Raw genomic sequence first — 20,944 nt, 5'->3', positions numbered from 1 at the left:
GACAAATAGTTCAAATACAGTTTGTTTTAGGGAATCTATCTGTATTTGAAAGTTAAGAAATGAAGCTATTAAGAAAATTCTTTCCATTATTTTAACCTCTGGTAGTATCTAACATGAAGTAAATTAAAGGACTGTTATACAACTACCTCTTCTGGCTATGTGTCTCTGATTTGTATGTCTCCAGGAGAGAAAATTTGTAGAGACAGATTATAAAATGTAAGTAAGGTTAGAAAAAGATATTTTGTACGGTAGCAACCTTCACTATAAGAATTTGTAAGATGGACAAGGCTAACCCTGAAATTCCATCAAATATAATTTACAAAAAGAAAAAAGTCATGAAGATTGAATATATCATCTCACTAAAGTTAATTTTAAAGGTGATCCCAAAAAACTACATCAGTATGAATAATTAGGATGTAAGTGAGGCTGAAAAACCCCAAATGGAGGGATAAACATTTGATAGTGGTCTGGTACAAACTTAATCAGGTATCTTTACACTACTTTGTTGCAGTCAAATTTAAATGGAATCCAGAATCTTTCTCTCAATTGATCCTAAAGCTTTTGTATAGCCTTTCCATTCTCAAATGACTAAGAACATCACAAGAGGGCAGATCCATCAGATTATCTCTGGATTAGAAAGATAATCTTTGTGAAAATCTCCTAGATTGATTGATGCTGAAATTAAGCAAATGAATAATAAAGAAACTCTGTTTTTCACTTTAACAGATTTTATATTAGTATAAAATTGATTCTCTGCTCTGTTAAAATGATGAAAAACATCAATAAAGGAGAATGCTTTGACTTAACTGCCACATGAGCTTTTGAAATGCCCAATTCCAGCTTCTTCACTGTTATCAGTTGCATATTTCAAGGGCAGAGGGGGAATTACAGTGTTGCCGTATTTCCCTAAGAAGGCATTGGCCATGCTGGACATATGTTCCCTGAGTGACTTGGGCCTGTTCATTTAGGATATGTTGGAGTTGCCATGCATGTACCAACCATCTGTGCAGCTTAGGCACAATAGGTCTGATGCAGGATACTTTAACCCTTCTGTGCATGCACAGTCGACATACACAGCATTTCCACAGGGACAAAAGCCTAGTTGAAGCTACTGTTGCTATTCCTGGTAAATCTTCTGGGTGAAAATACTCAGATTCCATCCAGACAAACTTTTCTGGGCAGATCTGAGATCCCTGAGATGTCAGGGATACTTGAATATATGTTATCCCTAGTTCAAACGCATGTTATATTTTGTTGAGCAGTTGGGGAGAGCAAAAAATTCTCAAAATGGCTGCTCCAGCTTGATATAAAGGGAGTTGTAATAGGTTTTTAGGAGAAATGGAAGATAGGAAGAGCTATAACACTACTGTGAAAAAAGATATATCTTCAGTAATGCAGAAATCGTTAAATACATTACGAGGACTGTATTATTACTGTGCTACTTCTGGCTTCCCATGGAGCTGGAGCTGGCTCAGGTGTGGAGCTGTGAATGGTTACAGCCTTCTGGCCATTCACACAAGCTACAAGATTAGAAGGGAATTAAAAAAATAAAAATTTAAGACTCTTTGAGAGATAAGTACCCTACAGAGATTACTAAACTCACTCTGGACTTCTTTTCTTTCAACTTAATTCCTGGAATGTCTATCACACTTTGGCTGACTGGTAGAGGAGTTAGCGGAGGCAAAGTACAGCATTCCTTGAAAATGATGTCTGTTCCCCTATCCATCTTTACCTCTGACCTTCTAACTCTTTGCAGCATATGAGGATACTTTTGAGCTGAGAAGGGATGAAAGGTATCTGAGTTTGCTTGCCAAGTAGGAGGGAACATTTCTGAGATGAGATCTTTAGTGCACGTCACAACAATTCTGAACTTAAGGTTCTTAGGGGAAAGAGGTTTCGGGCCTGAGCTGAGGAGAATGAAAGTAGAAAGATGAGTGAAAATTGTTGTAGAAGTACGGTTTCTGAGCTGGTAGAAAATAAGCATATAGCATAGAGTATGCATAGCACAGCATAGCATAGAGCATAACGTAGACAAGCTGTGTTGTTTTAAACTGTGGTCTTTGTATAGCAGAAACTAAATCTTCTTGAATGTTTGTGCTGCACACACCCCACCCTGTTTGAAATCTCTGAGTATTAACACAATACTAACAAGAAATCAAAGAAAATGGCCATGGCATTTGGAGATTTTGACTGTCTAAAGGGCACAAAAGTTCAGATCGTTCTTTTAACAAAGTCAGTCAATGACATTATTAATGTTTCATTGGCTCTTTGTAATTTGTTAAAGCAGTTTATCAGTTCTCTCCTGAAAATTGAAAAGAATAACCAAGTAACTTAATTTATTGTAAGCCACTGACCTGGTCTGTATATTATCTGTAATTTATATCCTCAGGATATCTCTACTCAGATACAGCATCAGGATTTCAGGGAGATTCAGCTTTTTCAGTTTTCCAGTTGAGCTGGCTGAAGCACGAGGCGATCAAGTGCCCTGCACTGTCATACAATGAATCAAGAGTTTTTCCAGGATTCTGCTGCCTCGTACTCAGGGACCAGAAGTGCTTGGGCATTTCTAATTGTTAAAAAGGTATGATAAGAAGAGAGCTTGACAGGGTTTTTTTTTGTTCTAAATATTATTTTTTAATATTTTAATATTATTTTTTAATATTTCCCCTTCACTCCCCTTCCTCAAACCCAAAAAGATAAGTGTAGTAAGTTCAGTATCCAGTATGAAGTGTTCAAAATAAGCAAAATGGATTATCGGAGCAAAATAGCAACAGTGACAGATCTTAACTGTACTGCAAGAGGGTAGAAGCAGTGGTTCCCATATCTGAAATAGAAGTTAAGTTGCAGTCATGGGAGTAGGGTGTTTAGTGCAAAAATGAGATAAGCAGTGCCTAAAAGACATGTAGTATTTTAAAGACAGTATTTTTTCTTTTAATAATAAAAAATTGCAGTATTCCTCCTCATAAAACAGCCTTAGATAACAGCTTGGCTAAAGTGGTATTCTGAAAACATCACTGAGCATATCTAGTTCTAGGTCAGATATACATTCAGAACATGCCTAGTCTCATGGAATAATTCCTAAACTTCTTGAAATAGCTGTTTGGTATAGCTGAAGCCAAAAGGTTTTGAGGTGGAAGAGAGTACTGGGTTGTTATTGTGAGCATCAGTACAACTAGAATTAAGTCATCTAAAAATTATTGAAGGAAATCTTGATTATCTGTGTACAATTTATGTTTAAATTAAGTTTATCCTAATAGTCAGATAAATCACTTTCAAACTCTTCTCCATGTTTTCAGCTTATGAGTTAGGACACATCCTTCTTTACTGACATGAGGTATACACAGATTGGTATCTTAAGGATGCCTCCTTCCCTCAGCCTTCCAGGCATGTTGAATCATCATGGTCCATCATTAGACCATGGTTATGGTCTAATCCAGAATTGATTGCACTTAGAATAGCATAAGCTGAATGCTAGCTTGCTCATTGCAAGCTACATTGCTCATTGTTTCATGAACTGAAGCAACAATACTTTGAAAGAAGCCATGAGAACTGGTTCTTTTCAGAACCACACTTTTTGACTTTCTTCATCCTGTCATAAAAAATCGGATTCTCCAGCTGGGGGAAGTGTGACTAATATCTTATATTCAAGAACTGCACAGAGCTGAAGAATACTTCCTAAATAGAACCACTAGAATTCATGCTGTGCTCAGAATTTTCAAATATAATTGACTACAGTTAGTCTGCTTAAATCCATCTTGAAATGGTTCAGTTTTAAAAAAAAAACTGTAATATGTCAGCATTTCTGAAATTATATCATATATTTTAGACATTTAAATATTAATAGGAAAAAGTAAAGACATATCTCTCTCCAGGTTAGAGTATACCTCCTAAGGGACCAGCAAAGGATTGCTTATGTTTTAATCATTATTTCCCCCCCACCACCAAAAAAAAAAAATTAAGAAAAAAAACCCCATAGCTTTGCTTGTTTTATCATACTGTTTTTATAGTAGTTATTCACAAAAAAGGTATATGCTTTTCTTTGTTCAATGTATGATTAAAAGTGAACCAGAAATTTTTTGGACAAGAAGTGATATCTTGTCCCCATTTTAGTTAACAATAAATTGAGCACGGATGTCAGTAGATGAATGTTTTGTTCACTTGCTTTTCTTTCTTTCTCGTGTAATTAAGTGATCTGCAACTAAAAGGTTATTTCTTAATATGAATAATGCTAATGCAGGATTTTATACTCTTGCCAGTAATCCAGTAGAGTATGAATGAGACCACAAAACTTTTTTCACAAAGGTAACCAAGTGTCAATCAACTTACTTTCTCCCGTCCTGTTATTCCCGACTCACTACTAATTAGCACTAAATTTCTGAAGGAAAGTTATAAATGATATATCACATTATCAAACTAAAGACCTATTAGATTTTCTCCCTTTTGGGCATTCTAGTTGCAATTAATAGCAATTTAATTTTTATTAAAGTATGCTGTTAAAATTATCCAGAATTTACTAGCAATCATTTTTCATTTTATAATGTCTCTGTCACTCTGGAGTTTATTGATCCCATCATATTTTTTTACACTACCAATCAGGCATCTTGTTTTTTCAGGGCTAAATGTTATGTTCTGTTGCTGCTGATCTTTTCATCTTATGAACTTTAATGAGTCTGTTTTTTATCCTCCTTTAAAACTGTTCTTCCTCCTATATCAAAACATTCAGAACCTTTTCAAAAGCACTAACTAAATAATGTGTTGCCAGTTTCTATGAAAAGCATCTGCCAGCGGGGAAAAGGGGCAGCAGAATTTTAATATGTACAAATGAAATCATTCCAAATTAAAAATGAAAAGAAATTGTTCTGTATTTACACACACGCACGCACACACACGCACTGCTAGACTGTGATACGTTTGTCAGGAAACAGAACATCTGAATTTGAAATATTTGCTAGCCGCAGTTTATCTGAGTGCCACATTTCCCCTCACCTTTTCAGAATGGTTTCATAATGCACAGTGAGGGAGATAAAGAGAAATTAGAAAATAAATCTTTTAATGCCATCTCTCTTTTTTTTTTTTTTCAGATAGGAAACTGTCCAAGTAACCACTTGCCAAAACTTTAAATTCTACTCTGCTAGAGGAATATAATGTTTTAAAAGATTATTTTCAGGGGTAGGACTGTTGCTGTCTTATGTGGAATATTAAAATAAAGAAAAGACACAACATATAAAGTCAGAAACAGGAGCCAGAAGGTGACTTCAGTTAAATACTCTGTGGTAAACAGCTAAAGATTGCACTGAAATCACAACTCAATAAGACTGAATTTTTACTTCAACATTGTAGAGTTAAAGTAAATGCTCAGTGTTACAGCGTGAAGCTGTGAAACCAGCGTCACTGAAGCTAAAAGACAACCAGCTGAGGCTGAAAGCTCAACAATGATGACCAGAGTTAGAAAGCAACAGTGAAAGCAAAAATAGTGGCAGTGTGAGTGAATCTGCAGCAGCAATGATGTGAGACTCCAAAAGAGAGAAAAAAAATCAGAAAAAAATTCCCAGTTCAGTCAGTTACAGATCTGCTCTAAAATTCTCCATTGCAAAGGAGACAGTTCAAACTCATTCGTGAAACTATTCTTCCTCATGATAAGAAAAATAGTTTAAAAATACAGTCAGAAATGAAAATAGGAACTCTGTTACAGGGTGGTTGTCTGCCAAATGGCTTTTTAGTGTTTTTTTCTCAGAAGCAAGCAGGTAAGAGAAATGGCAAAGAACTACTTTAAGTGCAGTATTGCATGAGATAAGCAAATAAATTCCATTTATGAAGCAGTCTAAAACCTTTGCAGAGACTAATGCTTCCCTGAAAGGCTCTGATACGTTGCTCTCAAATCTTGTTTTTTTCCCCTGACTCAGTTAAGCTAAGAACAAAAGCACAGCTGTAAACCTAGATGAGGGATCCGATAAAACAAAGTTATGATTAGACAATGCTACATTAGGAGGTTTCTTAATAGGATAAAAATATATTTGCAACCTGATTTTGGTTTTTTTCAGCCCTTCCTGTTCCAGCTTACTCTGTTCATTCATTTTTATGCTTTTTTAACTTTTGAAAGCAGAGAAATAAATGATTCTCTCCTTGACATTATTTCCATTTCTTCTTCCTACTTAGAATCTAATAAGTAGCACAAGAGATTTCCAGTCTCTTATGCTCTTTGCATCCCTTCATGAATGTGAATTTTAACAAAATTTTTAGAAAATAATTTTTAGTCTTTCAGTTGACAACACCTCACAGATTCCTTGGTTTTTTTAATGTAATTCAAATCTAAATTGGCCTGATTAATAGTATTTGTACCTTGATTAATGAATATTTTGTCAAGTCCAATAATAAGCTTCTGGAATGTTTTTGTTACGGTTTTCGTATTGCACGCTTGAGTTTAATAAGAAGTTTTTTTATTAGAAAATACATTTTACAGAATTTTCTAGAGAAATTAAGATCTAGTCTGTGAACTCTGCATTTAAAGATACTTGCTGGTTTCCAAAGCACCAGTCTTCACTTAGTTCTGGTACCTTTCAAATCAGTGTTTAAATTAATGTTACAGTTTCATTAGCTGCAGGATTAGGTCTGATGTGAACATTTGAAGAAATCATATCTAAGGACCAAGTTTTTCACCCTGTGGCTTTAATGGGAACCTGATAGAGCCCAAAGATGATGTAAGGGGAAACAAGTCTGCAGATAGATTGTATTACTCTTAATATCCATTTGATAAGGTTTGTTATAAGTATGTGATGAGCGAACTGAATAAATAGAAACTTTTACAAGTCCTAAAGGCCATTTTAAAATATTTTGCCGAAACAAAATATTATCTGAAGCTCCAAATGACTTGTACACGTGCCTACTAGTTTTATTATGGTTTTCCTTTTATTTTTCATCTTCAGTCTTATCCATCAAAATAACACACAAGTAATAGACAAGGTCAAAATAGTAAGGATTTGAAAATAAGAGGAAATAAACTCTGATAAGTGGCAGCTACCTATTTCATTGCCGCTGTAGTGATCATGGACCGCTAGATCACATGCACTCAGGGTTTTTGGTTGTTTCCACTGCCCAAAGAAACAAGATCACAACAGTATAATCTTTGTATTTCCTTACTTTCTTCCCTAATTCGGTAAGACGTGGGCATGAGTTGAACTTAATTTTTGTTATCTGTATTTAGAATCAGTAATGCCTATTAGATAGCAGCACAGTACAGTAGCGTGGTTCCAATAGGATTCCCTTTGAAACTTTACCCTTAGTGAGAATTCGATTAAGCTGAAATCCAGAGAACTTTGCACTATTTAATATGTTCAATTTTTAATTGTTTAGTACATTTCCTTTATCTACATAGTAGGGTTATATGTTGGTGGTGTATTTTCTTTTATTTACAGATATTTAATTCTACTTTGTTGATTGTTCCTGAAACAGCTGATTATCAGAAAATATGCACGTATGAAATTCGTGGATCCTAGTGAGATGTGGTATTTTAGTCCATCACAGTGCTTCCCAGTAGTACTATAATGACATCGTAGTAACTATAAGAAGGTTAGTCTCTGACGATTTTTCTGCAATTCTCTGTACTGCTTACAGAAGATATACTATGGCTGGAGCATTCACATTACTTCCAGCTTATTTTTCTCTTCAGTTGTATCTGGAATGACTAAAATACTTAGGAGTAAAATTATACATGTGTTAATGCCTTTTTTATGATTAGGACCTTCTGGGATTCATAATGGAGGCATCGTGGTGCACAAATCCCATGAAGTAACCAGTTCCCTAAACACAGTCAGCAGGGCATGCCTCTTGACAGTATTAAATTGGGTAGAGCCAAACAATTACAGACATTTTCTTTCAAAACAGCCATTGGAAGAGGAGAAATAGTGATGCTGATGTTTACCATAAAACCCTCATAAGTTCCCATGTTATTGACTATGTACGCATTTCTGATGCTTTAGAAAAAAAATCTATAAGTGGCACTGAGAACAGGAATCCAAAGACACTCTACCCCAAAATCACTGGGCTTCAATGGTAGTCTCTCTTTCTAGCTCTTCTGTGCCCTAAGGAATTGTGCGTTCGTTTGTAGTAGGCCAGCATCAACAGAAAGATAGTGCTTAAATTTTAGAACGAAATAGATCCCAAGTTCTTTCTTTGCTTCCTGTGTAAACAGTTTATGTACCAGGGTATTATGCAAAACTTGAATGTAACCACTTATTCCTAAGATTGAGCCTGTGCCTTCTACCTTGTGCAGGTATAAGAAAGCAATTAAGGCTGCTAATCTATTTCTAATAAGCATCTAATTAAGGACTGTAGGTAGATGTCTATATCCAGGAGATGATATTTAAACATATATTTCTTGGATATTGCCTATTGGCTGAGATAAGCATTTGCCTCCCTTCGCCATTTTTTATGATTTGAGGTTTTCTTGTTCTATGTATATTAAATTTAGAAACACCAAACCCAAATCAGGCTGCAAGTCTCAGATTAAGTATGATGTTAGCATTGCCATTTGTAAATCCTTTTGCTTACACTCAATTTAACTGAAAATGTATAACTGAAATTTATTATTAAAATTTTGGTCTATCATGAAAAATACTAGTTTGGACATGGGTAGGAATAGCGCAAGACGCTTTTCTTGGTTATTTTGAGTCCTGTATAACGTTACAGGATACAGTTCATGGATGTTTGTCATATTTGATATATCTCTTTCTAGATCAATAGAAATGTCTTCTCATTCTTTTAAGTTTTTAGTTTGTCATCATCCTACATAACTCTGGGGTAAGTTACAATTCTTCCTCATTCAAGAGTCTTGTCTTTGAATATTGTGGTATTTCTCTGAACACGTGCAAGTGTGTTGCATTATGTTGTCTGATTCTGTTTCTCGAATCACAGACCAACGCATAAATAAGATACAGACACAATTAAAAATGCCCCATCTCCTGAGGAGTAACAGTATCTGCAGAGGCGATTGGAGAGCACTGAAGCATCTGCAGACATGGAAATTAAAGAAAATGATAGATGGATAGGAGATAGGTTTTTGTGTGAATAACAAATGCTAAATAGTCTGTCTTTTGAAATGAAGACTTATTTGATTAAGCAAAGAATATTATAGCATGCTATGAACACAGTAGAAGTCTATCAAAATATGTATTGTCCAAGTGAGGTTTATATTTTCTGAAATCATGAGATCCCATGATGCACTCCTACTTCAGTATGGCATTCACACGTGCTTCCTGTTCAGAACAGATGTTAAGCACAGTAGTAACCACTCCTTTTTATTTTTAGTTTCAAATAAACAATTAAGTGACTGGTTTAAGATCTTGCTAGATTAGTTAGTTTATTTTATCGTTATGTGCTTGTTCACGCTTGTAACACTTATCATTAGACAGTAAAACACTGAAAGTGACTGAGGACTTTGCCTCTGAGATGTTTCTCTGCTGAGTAAACTATTAAGCAATTTGAAACTAAAAAAGGAGATAATGGCTATCTAAAAGCATTTTAACATAGTTTAATGTTTGCATAGTTTGCATCAAATGACCAATGAACTAACAGAACTGTGTGCAATAACACTGAATGCTTTCTGGTTCTTTTAGTCTTCATTTTCTGAAATACTTTACTTTCAAGATGCGGTATACTGTAAGGTATTGAGGAATGGCTGTTTCCATAATGATCCAAACATTATGTGTCCTACTTGAGGCCTTTGTGACTTTTTAAATCTTCTTTCCTTTCTTATGTAGAATACATACCTTAAAAAAAAAAGTTACTGCACACTTTTGCCACGGATGAATGCATTTGTTCAGTACAGATTGTGATGTGGAACTTTATATGTAAATACTGTTTCATTTTATGAAAGCTTTAGTTTGTAGGATGTATCTCGGTGGCTTTCTTGAGGTATCTGCACATCTGCTGTTTCCTTGACAATAGCGATATAGATGCTGCTATCACCATGGGAATGGTACTTCTGAATGAAGCTGCTACATCCAAAGGCGATGTTGGAAAAAGGAGAAGTAAGTTACTTAGTAAAATTAAGAAAATATTTAGAAAATTAAAAGAAATTGAAAAATTACAAATTATATCTGATCAAGTTTTTAAGAGCTCTCCCTTAAACCAATTTTTACCTTTTGTGGGGTGGAGATTAAGAGAGTGTCAAACTTGTGTAACTCTTAACTGCAGTCACATGAAGTTATAACAGTTTAAAAATATCTCAAGCATACTTAGCCAAGCTACTACTAGACACAGTATCTGCACAATGCAGTACTGTACAATATAAAGGTTTTTTGGCTCTTCAGTTGTATTGCAAGCTAATGAGATAAAGAATGAAAGTTTCAAAACATCATTTTCAAAATGAATTTAGACATTTAAGTAAGTTGCTTAAGATGACAAAATCCAAAGGAGTATTAAAATTATTTTACTAGGTGCACTTTGCCAGTATCATATCTTTCAGAGGAGGGTGAAAGCCCAACAGCAGTTGTGGTACAGGACATATCTTAATCTATAATGTCCAGAGAGTCTCAGCTTGAAGTGCAAATTTTTTTTTTTTTTTTTTTTGTCATTCAGAATATTTAGAAGCTTTTTTTTGACAAGGAATGGCTTAAACAAATGGTATTAAAGTATTCTATCCAGATTTAAATTTCCTAATTCTTATATTGAACAGCCTCTTACTTATTAGGATATAAGTTTACACAAATACTTATCTCAGCCTTTCTACCTTTCATATTATGTTTTTTCTTGGACTGTCTTGTTTATCCCTTTTCTAATGTAAGGAATTCAAAACCTTTTAAAGATACCAGACTTTCTATGCTGCTTTGCCATTCTCTCTTAGTTCAGTTCTTTAGTATCTTCCATGCCATACCCAGTACTCAAGATAGGAGTAGCTGATGTATTTCTTCCCAATTGCTGGTTGAATGTTGGCTAGAGCTTTCTGGTCTGCAGTGATTTTGTGGTTTTCTTCAATGAGCTGCAGGTGTCTAAATTAATTCTTAAAATTTTTTGCACTAACTTTGATACCGTTGTCAGAAGAGACATTCACGTGAGTTTCATTGGAATGTAATCTTAGATCTTGTTTGACATCTGAGTCTGTGGAGATGGACATAGTGAAGTAGCAGTGGGATACAGTACAAATTCAAACTCTATTCTGCTTGTGACCCTAATGTGAATGCTTTCTGTGTACCTGCCTTCCACTGTTCATGCTTAGCAATTTATTCATCCATACCTTGAAATTGTATTTGAAACTCATGATTTCTTTACAATGAAGCGTGTTTATAAAATTTTTATATAGGCAGTTTTCTCAAAATAATTGCAGAAATTAGTTTCCACATAGTCAATTTTAATAAAAAAATATTTATTTATCCTCATTTTCACTGGCTTGATGGTTGCTTTGTCTTTGCTCAAAGCCAGCACACTTTTGAAGTATGAATATTGCAATTAAATAGCAGAGGTTTGGCTAAACCAGAAATAATATAAGAAGAAAAGCTTTTAAATTCAAATTAGCTCTCTAGAACTGAAAGATTATCTAATGTAGATGAGATACATCTCGATTGTATGCATCAGCTTGTAAGATGCTGCCTTTTTTACACACAGTTGAACGAGCTATCATGACTAAAAAGGTTTTATGCTATTACTACACAGGTGTCAACTGCTATCAAGTTTTATTTGTTAGTTTAAGCATTTACTTTCCTAATTAATTTGTTCTTAACCTAAAAAGGCTCAAAGTGCTTGCATCTGGATGCTATCAAAAGGTCTGTATCATTGTTACTAATCTGCAAAAACTAAAGATTTATGCTGCTATCAAGTTCAGAGGAAAAAAGTAATCTGGCCACCAGCCTTGGATCTTACTACAGTGCAATGTTTTAGCCACTGAGAACTAGATAAGATAATTATTATACTGCCGTCACCATTACTTTAGCCTTAGTTGACTAGAGAGAGCATGACTCCATTAGTGAAAGGATATTTTTCTAAATGTAGCTTGTTTTCCAGAAAGAAGAAGCAAATACCTGAAATTACAGTGCTTGATATGTATAGTTTACAGCGTTATTAAATCCATTATCAGCAGTAAAGTGTTCACATCCACAGACATTTGATTTGAAAACCGCTGCTCCCTTTCCTTGAAAATACATTCATACTGACAAGTTATTTTGCTTAATAACCATAAATATTATTTCTGCATTTGTTTGCAATCCTGTCATAAGATAGTGGGCATCAGTAGGCAAGGCGGCATCAGTAGGCAAGGCAGCATCACTTCTGTATGTAACTGTGTCAAAATTCTTTAAAAGTGACTGACATAAATAATATTCTTTGTAGACATTCTAGATTTAAATATTTTATGTGCTAGTAACCAAAGTTATTTTCCTTCCAGTAATATGCCTGGTAGGCCTGGGTCTGGTGGTCTTTTTCTTCAGCTTCCTGTTGTCGATATTCCGCTCCAAATACCATGGCTACCCATATAGGTAATTTCTTATTAAATCCTCACCTTAGGTAACTTTTTATATATTTTAGTAAATTTGTGTATGCTTAAAAATGGCTTTTAGCTAAGAATTTTTTAATTAATTTTTATCACTGAGGTCTGTGGGAGCTGGAAGAAGCAGAAAGAATGATGATTAATTCAAGCACACCAAGAAGATCTGAAAAGCTAATGGGCTTAACATGACTGTTATTGTAGACCAGTAGTTTTGAGCACAGATCACAGCATACACAAGTGCTCCAGGAAAAATGCGAAAGGAAACACGTGCTAGAATTTTCAGAGCTTTATTAGATATTTATTTGGGTATCTTTATAGCTAAGATATATGTATATAATAGAAGACACGCAAAAAACAAACCAATGCGTAGCACTAAGTTATGATTGATCACTAAAATTTCCCCTTCTTTTGTCAGCCACACCAGAAGAGGAAAGAAAGGATTAAAGCCTCTGCATTTTGTAGGTAGATACTTTTGGCTGGCAGGTTGGCTACACAGATGGTCTGGACTTCTGATTCACATCTTCCCATCAGCTGTTCTATTCTTTTTTAGTAGTCTGTCATGAGCAGGGGTGGATGGCCCATATCATTTTCTCATGATCCTGGTGTCATTTTCAAAAGTACATGAAAAAGCCTAACTAGCGGAAGGAAACCAAGGAAAGGTACATTTAAGCAAAGTCTTCAGCAATTTAGAAATGAGAGGCCAGGCTATTTAGCAAAACGTTGACGTTTCCTGAGTCATAAAGTTTGTAGAACAAAACAGCGACCTGTTGATCTTTCTCTTCCAAAGCTTTGTATTAAGATTGCTAAAATATTTTCAGCAAGGAAGAATCCTTCTGCTGTTGTTCGTATCCTGCAATACAGCAGTTTTGATCCATTAGGTTCTGATCCTGTTTGAGGCAAAAGGAAAAAAAGGCATAGTTTCGGTCTTTGTTCCATTTTCACTTTTTTTCTTGCTAACACTCATGCGCAACTAACGTTTTATGTACTTTAGCCTTAGTTACTAATAGCTGAGTATACGCTTAAGATAGATAGATAGGTACATTAGGCCTTAGTTTTTTCTTTCAAAACGTCTAAATATATATGTATGTAGTTAATGTAGTCTTAACATGCTATGCTAGACTTTATAGTACAGATAATATGCATCTGAGTGCTGGTTTTTCTCCTCCAGGTGACCAGTGCATTTAAAAGAGATGAGGTTTGCCTTTATGTCTAGTGAGTTTATAAACCAGTAGACTAGTCCTTCACAGAATATTAGTCTCCATTACCATAGATGAATGAGTACATGAATGACATGCTTGGTACAATGTAAGCATAGTAACAATTTGCTGAAAGATCTTCTGGCATGCTGAAATCCCATATGATACATACTAGTAGTAAGGGAAACATTAGTACAGAAGATTAAGTTAAGTGGGTTATATTTTAAAGCTGATAACAAAAGAAGTGTAGCTATTAGTGTTAAGAGTTCTGCTGTTTTTACAGCCACTCTTAAAGAATCATATGAGGAATACTTTTTGCAGGTTTTCTCAGATACTTCTGAGGAATGTTTTCTATGCCTAGCCCTTGTGCATTAGTGTAACTGGCAGTTTTACAGTCTGTTTTTGGTTCCACTCGTAAGGATTCAGCCTTGCAAAACCAACTAAACTGATCTCACTAATAGATAACATTTTTTCTGTTAGTTTTGCTGTGAGACCTATTAACCTATTTTATGGCTCTATTCTCTTCATATAGATTAATTGACATTTAATCTAGATCATCTTAGATTTGTCCCTGTCATTCAATAACAGCATATTCAAGATAGGAAAACTCTTCCCTTTCCAATAGCTAAAGAAGGCCTGCTCCTACTTTTTACTCTTTCTTGTCAAGGGAAGAGGTATACAAAGAGACTAATTGTCTAATATTGCGACGTTTCATTACTATGTAGTTAATAATTTGTCATCTAGGATAGTCTGTACAGCCTCTGGACATCCTTTCTAGGGACTACCTTTTAGCCTTGGGGGGGACTTAGGGTGACAGATTTCAATTTTCCTACGTATGAGATATTCTTACTTACCAATAAGTGCTTAAGTCTTAAACTTACAACAAGAAGGTATTACAAGCTTAGTCTGCCTCTCGTAGGCTCACTCAAACAGCAGTGCTGTAGAATAGTCTAGTCTATCCATGGTCTGAGCTGACTTGCGTTTTCTCATAACAAGTTTATTCAAACGAGAGAAGGGTTTGTTTGTTGTGTTCCTTACCCTAAAATTTCAGAGCTGCTAAAGAAAACCTGATAGTGTAGTAGCTTTATGTTTAGAGTCTTCATCCTAGGAATGTTCTTATAACCTATTAACAACATGCTTATACTGTGGAAGCTATGCTATCTTCCAGATCTTGCATGGCTTTTGTAAATATTAGCCCTCAGGATTTTTGACTACTGTATGATGCTTGGAACTTCTGAGACTGAACAGTATCTTGTGAACATGATTATGATGTGTGAGTTAGCGTGTCTATACAGCACCATGGATGTTAATGCAGACCTGTTTACTCAGTTCTGCTACTTACCTTACTGTAGTGTAAGCTTCAAGGATCTTATTTTAAGCAGTATAGGAGTTTTCCCTTACGTTTTCTTGCTTATGTGTTTACTGTATGTTTTTGGGGGACAGATTTTCTTTTTTCCGCGTTGAATCTATATTTGGTAAAAATATCAGAGATTCTGGAAGCCAGTTTCTAAGTTCGAGGAAAATACCTGTCTTTTCTGTGGAGTGTCTAGCAGAAGTTGGTACCCTGTGTAGATTTTAGACTCCTCACTTTCAAGCTAAGTATCCAAGCTTATGAAGAACATCAAGAAGCAGGAAAAAAAAAAGAAGAGAAAGAGAACTTTTGAATTCTGTCAAAGGTTTAAGTTCAAGAAATCTAATTAGATGTACAATGCATGTGGAAAAGTAGTGCACCTATTCCTGCACTAAAGCGGGTGATGAAAAGACGAAAAGAAATCCAGGATAGTGCTGAAAAGAATAATTCATCACCGCCCTGTTATAATCAGGTATTGCTGCATCATATTGTTACTGTGAAGGAATTATTAGATCCATAAACCAAATTCTGTTCTAAGGAGCTAAGTAGATTCACTATTGCAACTTATTAATCACCACCATCCATCAAGTAAATTCATAAAAGAATTAAAGCTTGTGTGGATGCATGAGAACATGAGAAATATCATTTAATAACTGGTTCAGCGTTTTGTTCAGCGTACACAGTTTTGAGGGTTTTTTGTTTTTTGTTTTTTTTAAATAACACTACTGCTCCTGCAGAATTAAGCAAGATTTTACAAGCTTGCTTGCACTGTCCTAGATTCTCCATTAATGGAGCTAATCATTTGATCTTAAATCCTCACTCAGTAAAAAATTACTGTAAACCATTACTAGAACTGATCCTACTCCTTTGCTGTTATCAGCTTTCATTTGCTGGTTTCTAAATGGGTTGTTTACTTATCTGTTCCTTTCAGCATTAAATTTTTGAGGTTTCTGTGAGTCTGTTGGGGAGCTCTGACCCCTTTTTCTGTAATGATGGTGTAAATAAACATGCTATTGATTCTTTAACACTTCATTGATCTCAACCATGTCATCTTCATGGCAAATCTCAGTTTGCTACAAAACCTGATATTGTTTCTTAAGAAGAGAAGCTTCTACTTGATTTATGTATATATAGTTTGAAAGAATTTTAATGAAGTGAGCATGCAGAACGCTAAAGAGAAATACAGGACCAAGTATATTAACTCTATTCTTCTCCCTTTGCCCCTTTAATTTCATATCCTGCTTTTTAACGGTCATCTGTGCTTATATACTTTCATCTTTTTGCTTGATTTTCTTAGCATCTGCCACAGAATCCCAGTGTAGATATATCTTAAGATGTGAAATTTTTCTGTCTTTTTACTTTCACTAGTTGTAGATTTCACCTTGAAACTATCAGTCTTTATGTGGTGTTATAGCTCCTTCTGATCCTCAGGCTGGTAAAGCTTTGTCTTTAACAATACTAACAGCAAGGCATACTAATGACCTGTCAGTTAAAAGAAAAAAAAAAGAAAAAAAAAGAAAGAATCTTTATATTGGCATGTCTAAAGCAATATTTAAAGAAAACTGAAAATATTTTAATTCTATATGCACAGTCAAAAACACCAACTTCACTGTCCTACTTCAAAAAAAGTCAAATAAACTAAATTTACTTGGTTGTTCAGTGACAGAGTACACAGGTAGTCTTCTGTGAAGCAGCACGCATCAATAAAAACCGGAAAAGTAGCACAGCCTGCTGTGTATCCTCTTTCTCACCACTGACCTGCATGTCATGAAGATATATCAAAACAAAGGCGGATGAAAATAAATCATGAGTCAAAGACTGAAGAAAGACTGTTATTTCCTTTTCTAATGTGCATAAAACAAAAGACTGGTAATGCTATTATTATTTCCTTGACCCCGGTAGTGCTATTGTCATTGTTCTTTTACTGTTTATAAAAGAGTAAAAGGTCCAGGAGAATACTAGGTAAAAGCACAGGTCTATAAATGTGCTCTTTAGGGAGCTCATATATATGTTGGAGGGGACAGTAGCACTATGTGTACGTTTTTTTCCACTTCCTTTAGACATTTTCTTGTTAAGTTTTTGACTCTTCCTTCCATAGTATATTTTTTTCCTGAAGGCTAGGGTTGGTTGTTGGTGGTGCTTTTTGTTTTGTTTTGTTTTTTCTCCTTTTTTTTTTTTAATTAATGGATATACTCATAAAATACCCTTACACAAATAAACACTCACAATAGGAGAGGTGATGCAAAAACCGACATGCACTCAAATTTCACATACTGTAAACAATTACTGTCATCTCACCTTTGCTGTTTTCTTAGTTAAATCAGACCTGTTGAAACATGTTTAAGTATTTCCCAAAAAGAAAAGGATAATTCTTTTGCTTGACACTGATGTGAGGTGATAAGTAGTTTCAAGGCGTTAGTATTAAATTTAAACATTAACCAGCTCCTATAAGAGCAGCTTCAGCTAGCGAATGTTACGAATATAAATATTTGTAACATTAGTTTCTTCAAGAAGATAGACAGATGAAAGTCTTTTCCACTGCTTACTGATACTAAAAAAAAAAAATTCATTATTGTCAGCACGTCTAATTATGTTTTCAAGTCTACATGTCTCACCATTTGCAGTTTTTAAAATCTGATTTTAGATGATGTACACAACAAAATTGGAAGTGTTCATATAATTTTTCATTAAGTGGCTTTCAGTTCTTTAAGGTTCTTTGATAAGTGCAGTCGAGCGCTTCATTATCAGATTATCTTTTGTAGCCATTGTATTTGGATAATACTGAAAAGGTAATATGAAGAGTCTTTAGTTAGTCCATTAAAAAATAAAAATAAAATCCATCTTTCAGAACTATGTATTGATAGAATGGAAAAATACATTATATATTGACTAACAGAGAAGAGAAACTAAGCCCCAAGAAAGCATAAGAAGTAGGGGATGCCTTATGTTCATTAAAGAAACAAATGGTAGATCAGACATGAATTATTTGTTCATTGCTTAGATAAAAACAGTCAATGCAGCAAGAAAAAACAAATTGCAAGATCCCCTAGAGGTGTAAAATTCCTCACATACACCATATATACCATATGAGAAATGTCCACCCTCATTGTAATTAAGTTCATTTCAATAAACAAATTGCATATAATATTGAGCAGTTGAAGTTAAATGCAAATTATTAAAATTGAATAGTTATTTCTTTTAAATCTACAGGTAAAGTGTTAGTAAATAGAACAAGTGGTATTTGCAGACTGATGAAAGTAAATTTATTAATAAACCTGAGTAAACCAGCAGCTTTTTTAGGTGTTATGTTATCCATATTGACTTCATAAATAATTAAATTGATTCACTTAAAGTTTATGAACTGATAAATTTCTAATAAATACTGAAATTCACACCAAATCTATAACACTATGCAAAAGAGGCTGTCTTCAAATCTGAGGAAATCAGGACTGTTTTAAAAGATGGGAAAACAATAATACACATTTGTCAAAACTCTGCCTCTTAAATTTACCTTTTTCTATATTCCTGCTCCTAATTTGGCTAGACGCCATCTCCTTCAGAAAGACGCTGCCCAGTGAAACAAGAGGAAGCAGCTCAGTCTCCTGTGCTCATCCAAACCATCCAAGCACACTGAGTTCACGCATATCCACAGACCTCCACGTTCCCCCCTGTGTAAAGCTTCTAAGTCCAGTGCAAGTTTCTAGTCCTTTAAAGAACAGGAGATCTGAATTTAATTTGTCTTGCCCCATAGCACAGCTCTTCAGAAGGCAACATCCTGTGTCAAACAGCATGCATGCCATTCTGCAAGTAGGACCTTGTTTGTTTATGTGATTACCACTTGTAACAATCTTTATTTTTGCTTTTATAGCTCTCCCGCAAGTCTTCTAGCTTTACTATTTACTCCTATCTCCTCTACCAAATTTGAGTTAGTTGTTGTCTGAAAGGCCACAGTTTGGCCATCCTTTTCCGTTCTGTTTTTCCCTGCTTTTCATAATGGGATATGGAGCGTTTACCTTATCGTATGTTCTGTATGTCTCTTAATGACTATTGATGACAGTATTTATCTTTCCCTACAGTTATTAGCACATCATTCAATCTTTAAGCCCTCTTGGGTCTAGCAAATCTACCTGCCTTTTAACTGTAATCTTCAGTCCTTCACTCTTCCCCCTCCCCACATTTTTCACTACCACTGTTCCACTCCCCTCTTATGTTTTCTCCTCTACATGGCCTTATACCCCTAACCTAGGTCTGGATTACCTTTTTTTGGTCTCGTGTGCATCATTCTCCTGCTTCTCCATTCAGCACCTTACAGTTTGCCTCGTCGTGCAGTTGTTCTTGATGGCTTTCCTCTTTCCAAAAAAATAAAAAAAAATAAAAAAAAAATCAATTTACCCTCCAGCATCCAGCCAAGTTGCCGTCTGTTTTGCCTTGGTTTATGTCTTGCGTAGTGAGCTTGTCAACTTTTTGCAGCAGGGAACATCTATATACTGGTGCTATCTTTTAAGCTTATGGTTTTGTATGAATGTTTTGTAATGATTAAACAGTTATGCCATGAATAGAAGAGTGATGAAGTTACTACAACATGCATATGCTAGAGCACACTACGTATCTATAAGGAGATGAAAGATCTTTTATTGGAAGCTAGAGGCAGTGAAGTTGAAGAAACCTCTCCATTCAGTACTTCACAGCTTTTATGTTTGTGCAGTTGACTTGTGTATGGCCAGAGTTCAAGTTTTTTCCTGTTTTCCCACTTCCCCATTTGTAAGATAACTCTTCTTTGGTAAAGTACTTGGAAATCCTTAAGTGAAAGTTATGACAAACAATATATACGTATCTTTAAAGAATGAAATTTTGTTCCAGGAGAAAAGAAACGGCAATATGCGTACAGTGACGCAATATGATCTGAAACGTCTTTGTTTATTAAAGCATTAAGAATTTAAGTGTCTGCAGCCCTATAGAGCCTTGCCAAGTCCTCTAAACTCCCCCCGCTCTGAGGCCAGTTGACAGTGAAGGAAGAACGTTTTAAATAAATCTGAAACATCTCCTGGGAGAGGAAGCTCTCACTGTAAATTGTAAGAGCAGATGCAGAACTTGATTGAAGAGAACAGATGTTTGAAGTACATTTTGCTTTTTAATAGGAAAATTTAAGTTTCAGTCACTCAACTTTTATTTATTTTGATAACTTTCATGCTTGCTTAGTAATTACTTAATGGGATATAAAAGTTTAAGAGATCATCACACAGATGTTGAATGACTTCTGAAATGAATGTTGTGAAGTACTTGTTTATTCTGTTGATATAATTGTGATGCCATATTTTATATACATTTTTCAGCACTTAATCTTTTTTTTTCTCCTTTTCAGCTTCTTAATTAAATGACTTCAAGAGGGATTCATTTAGAGCTGTTTACTGTGAAGATGAGTTGTTACTGATATTATCCACTTACAAATGTTACATGTATTCAAGCATCTTTTACTGGTTTATCTGTTTTTGTGATAAGTTATATAGTATGCTGATAGACGAATGCAGTTTTATGCAATGAATGCTTATTTTATAGAAACATACAGTAAACATCTCATTGGGAAGCGTTAAAAAGTTATGAATACAGTATACTCAGTGGTCAAGAGTTTAAATAAAGTTCATTATAATGGGTATCTGTTTAAGGCTTCCTCATTAACGTGAATTCAAGGAGTGGCAAGATTTTCCCTTGGGAGTTTGTTTTTAAGGTTTTGAAATGCACTTTAGAAACTGAACAAAATGTCATGGGTTTTTCAACTACTGTTAAGAGAAATACCGTAATTTGTAAGCTACGTGCCTCTTACCACCACTTTGCTTTGAAGCTGTATGAGCTCAGGGAACAACAGGATTCTGCCCAGGATTTTTAAGAGGTTGTACAGCAACTGCACTAACACTATGCTATGAA

General features: G+C 34.9%; 1 protein-coding gene across 7 annotated transcripts in view; it reads left to right on the top strand.

Moving 5' to 3' along the window:
• The window catches only part of TUSC3 (tumor suppressor candidate 3), a 141,029-nt gene extending 120,356 nt beyond the window's left edge, over nucleotides 1–20,673 (top strand). For 2 of the 7 annotated variants that reach the window (XM_068942789.1, XM_068942791.1), the window contains exons 8-10: nucleotides 9,951–10,025; nucleotides 12,374–12,464; nucleotides 20,385–20,673. In XM_068942789.1, the coding sequence (XP_068798890.1) occupies nucleotides 9,951–10,025; nucleotides 12,374–12,464; nucleotides 20,385–20,400 (182 nt within the window). In that variant the 3' untranslated portion in view covers nucleotides 20,401–20,673. Of the gene's footprint in view, nucleotides 1–2,389; nucleotides 2,582–7,412; nucleotides 10,026–12,373; nucleotides 12,465–12,890; nucleotides 16,678–20,384 lie in introns of those variants that run through there. The other 5 variants (XM_009665879.2, XM_068942790.1, XM_068942788.1 and 2 more) reach the window with 4 other exon arrangements.
• Nucleotides 20,674–20,944: the final 271 nt, after the last annotated feature.

Source organism: Struthio camelus, chromosome 4 (genome assembly GCF_040807025.1).
Source record: "Struthio camelus isolate bStrCam1 chromosome 4, bStrCam1.hap1, whole genome shotgun sequence".
Classification (NCBI taxonomy): domain Eukaryota; kingdom Metazoa; phylum Chordata; class Aves; order Struthioniformes; family Struthionidae; genus Struthio; species Struthio camelus.
This window is presented reverse-complemented; position numbering and strand designations above follow the sequence as displayed.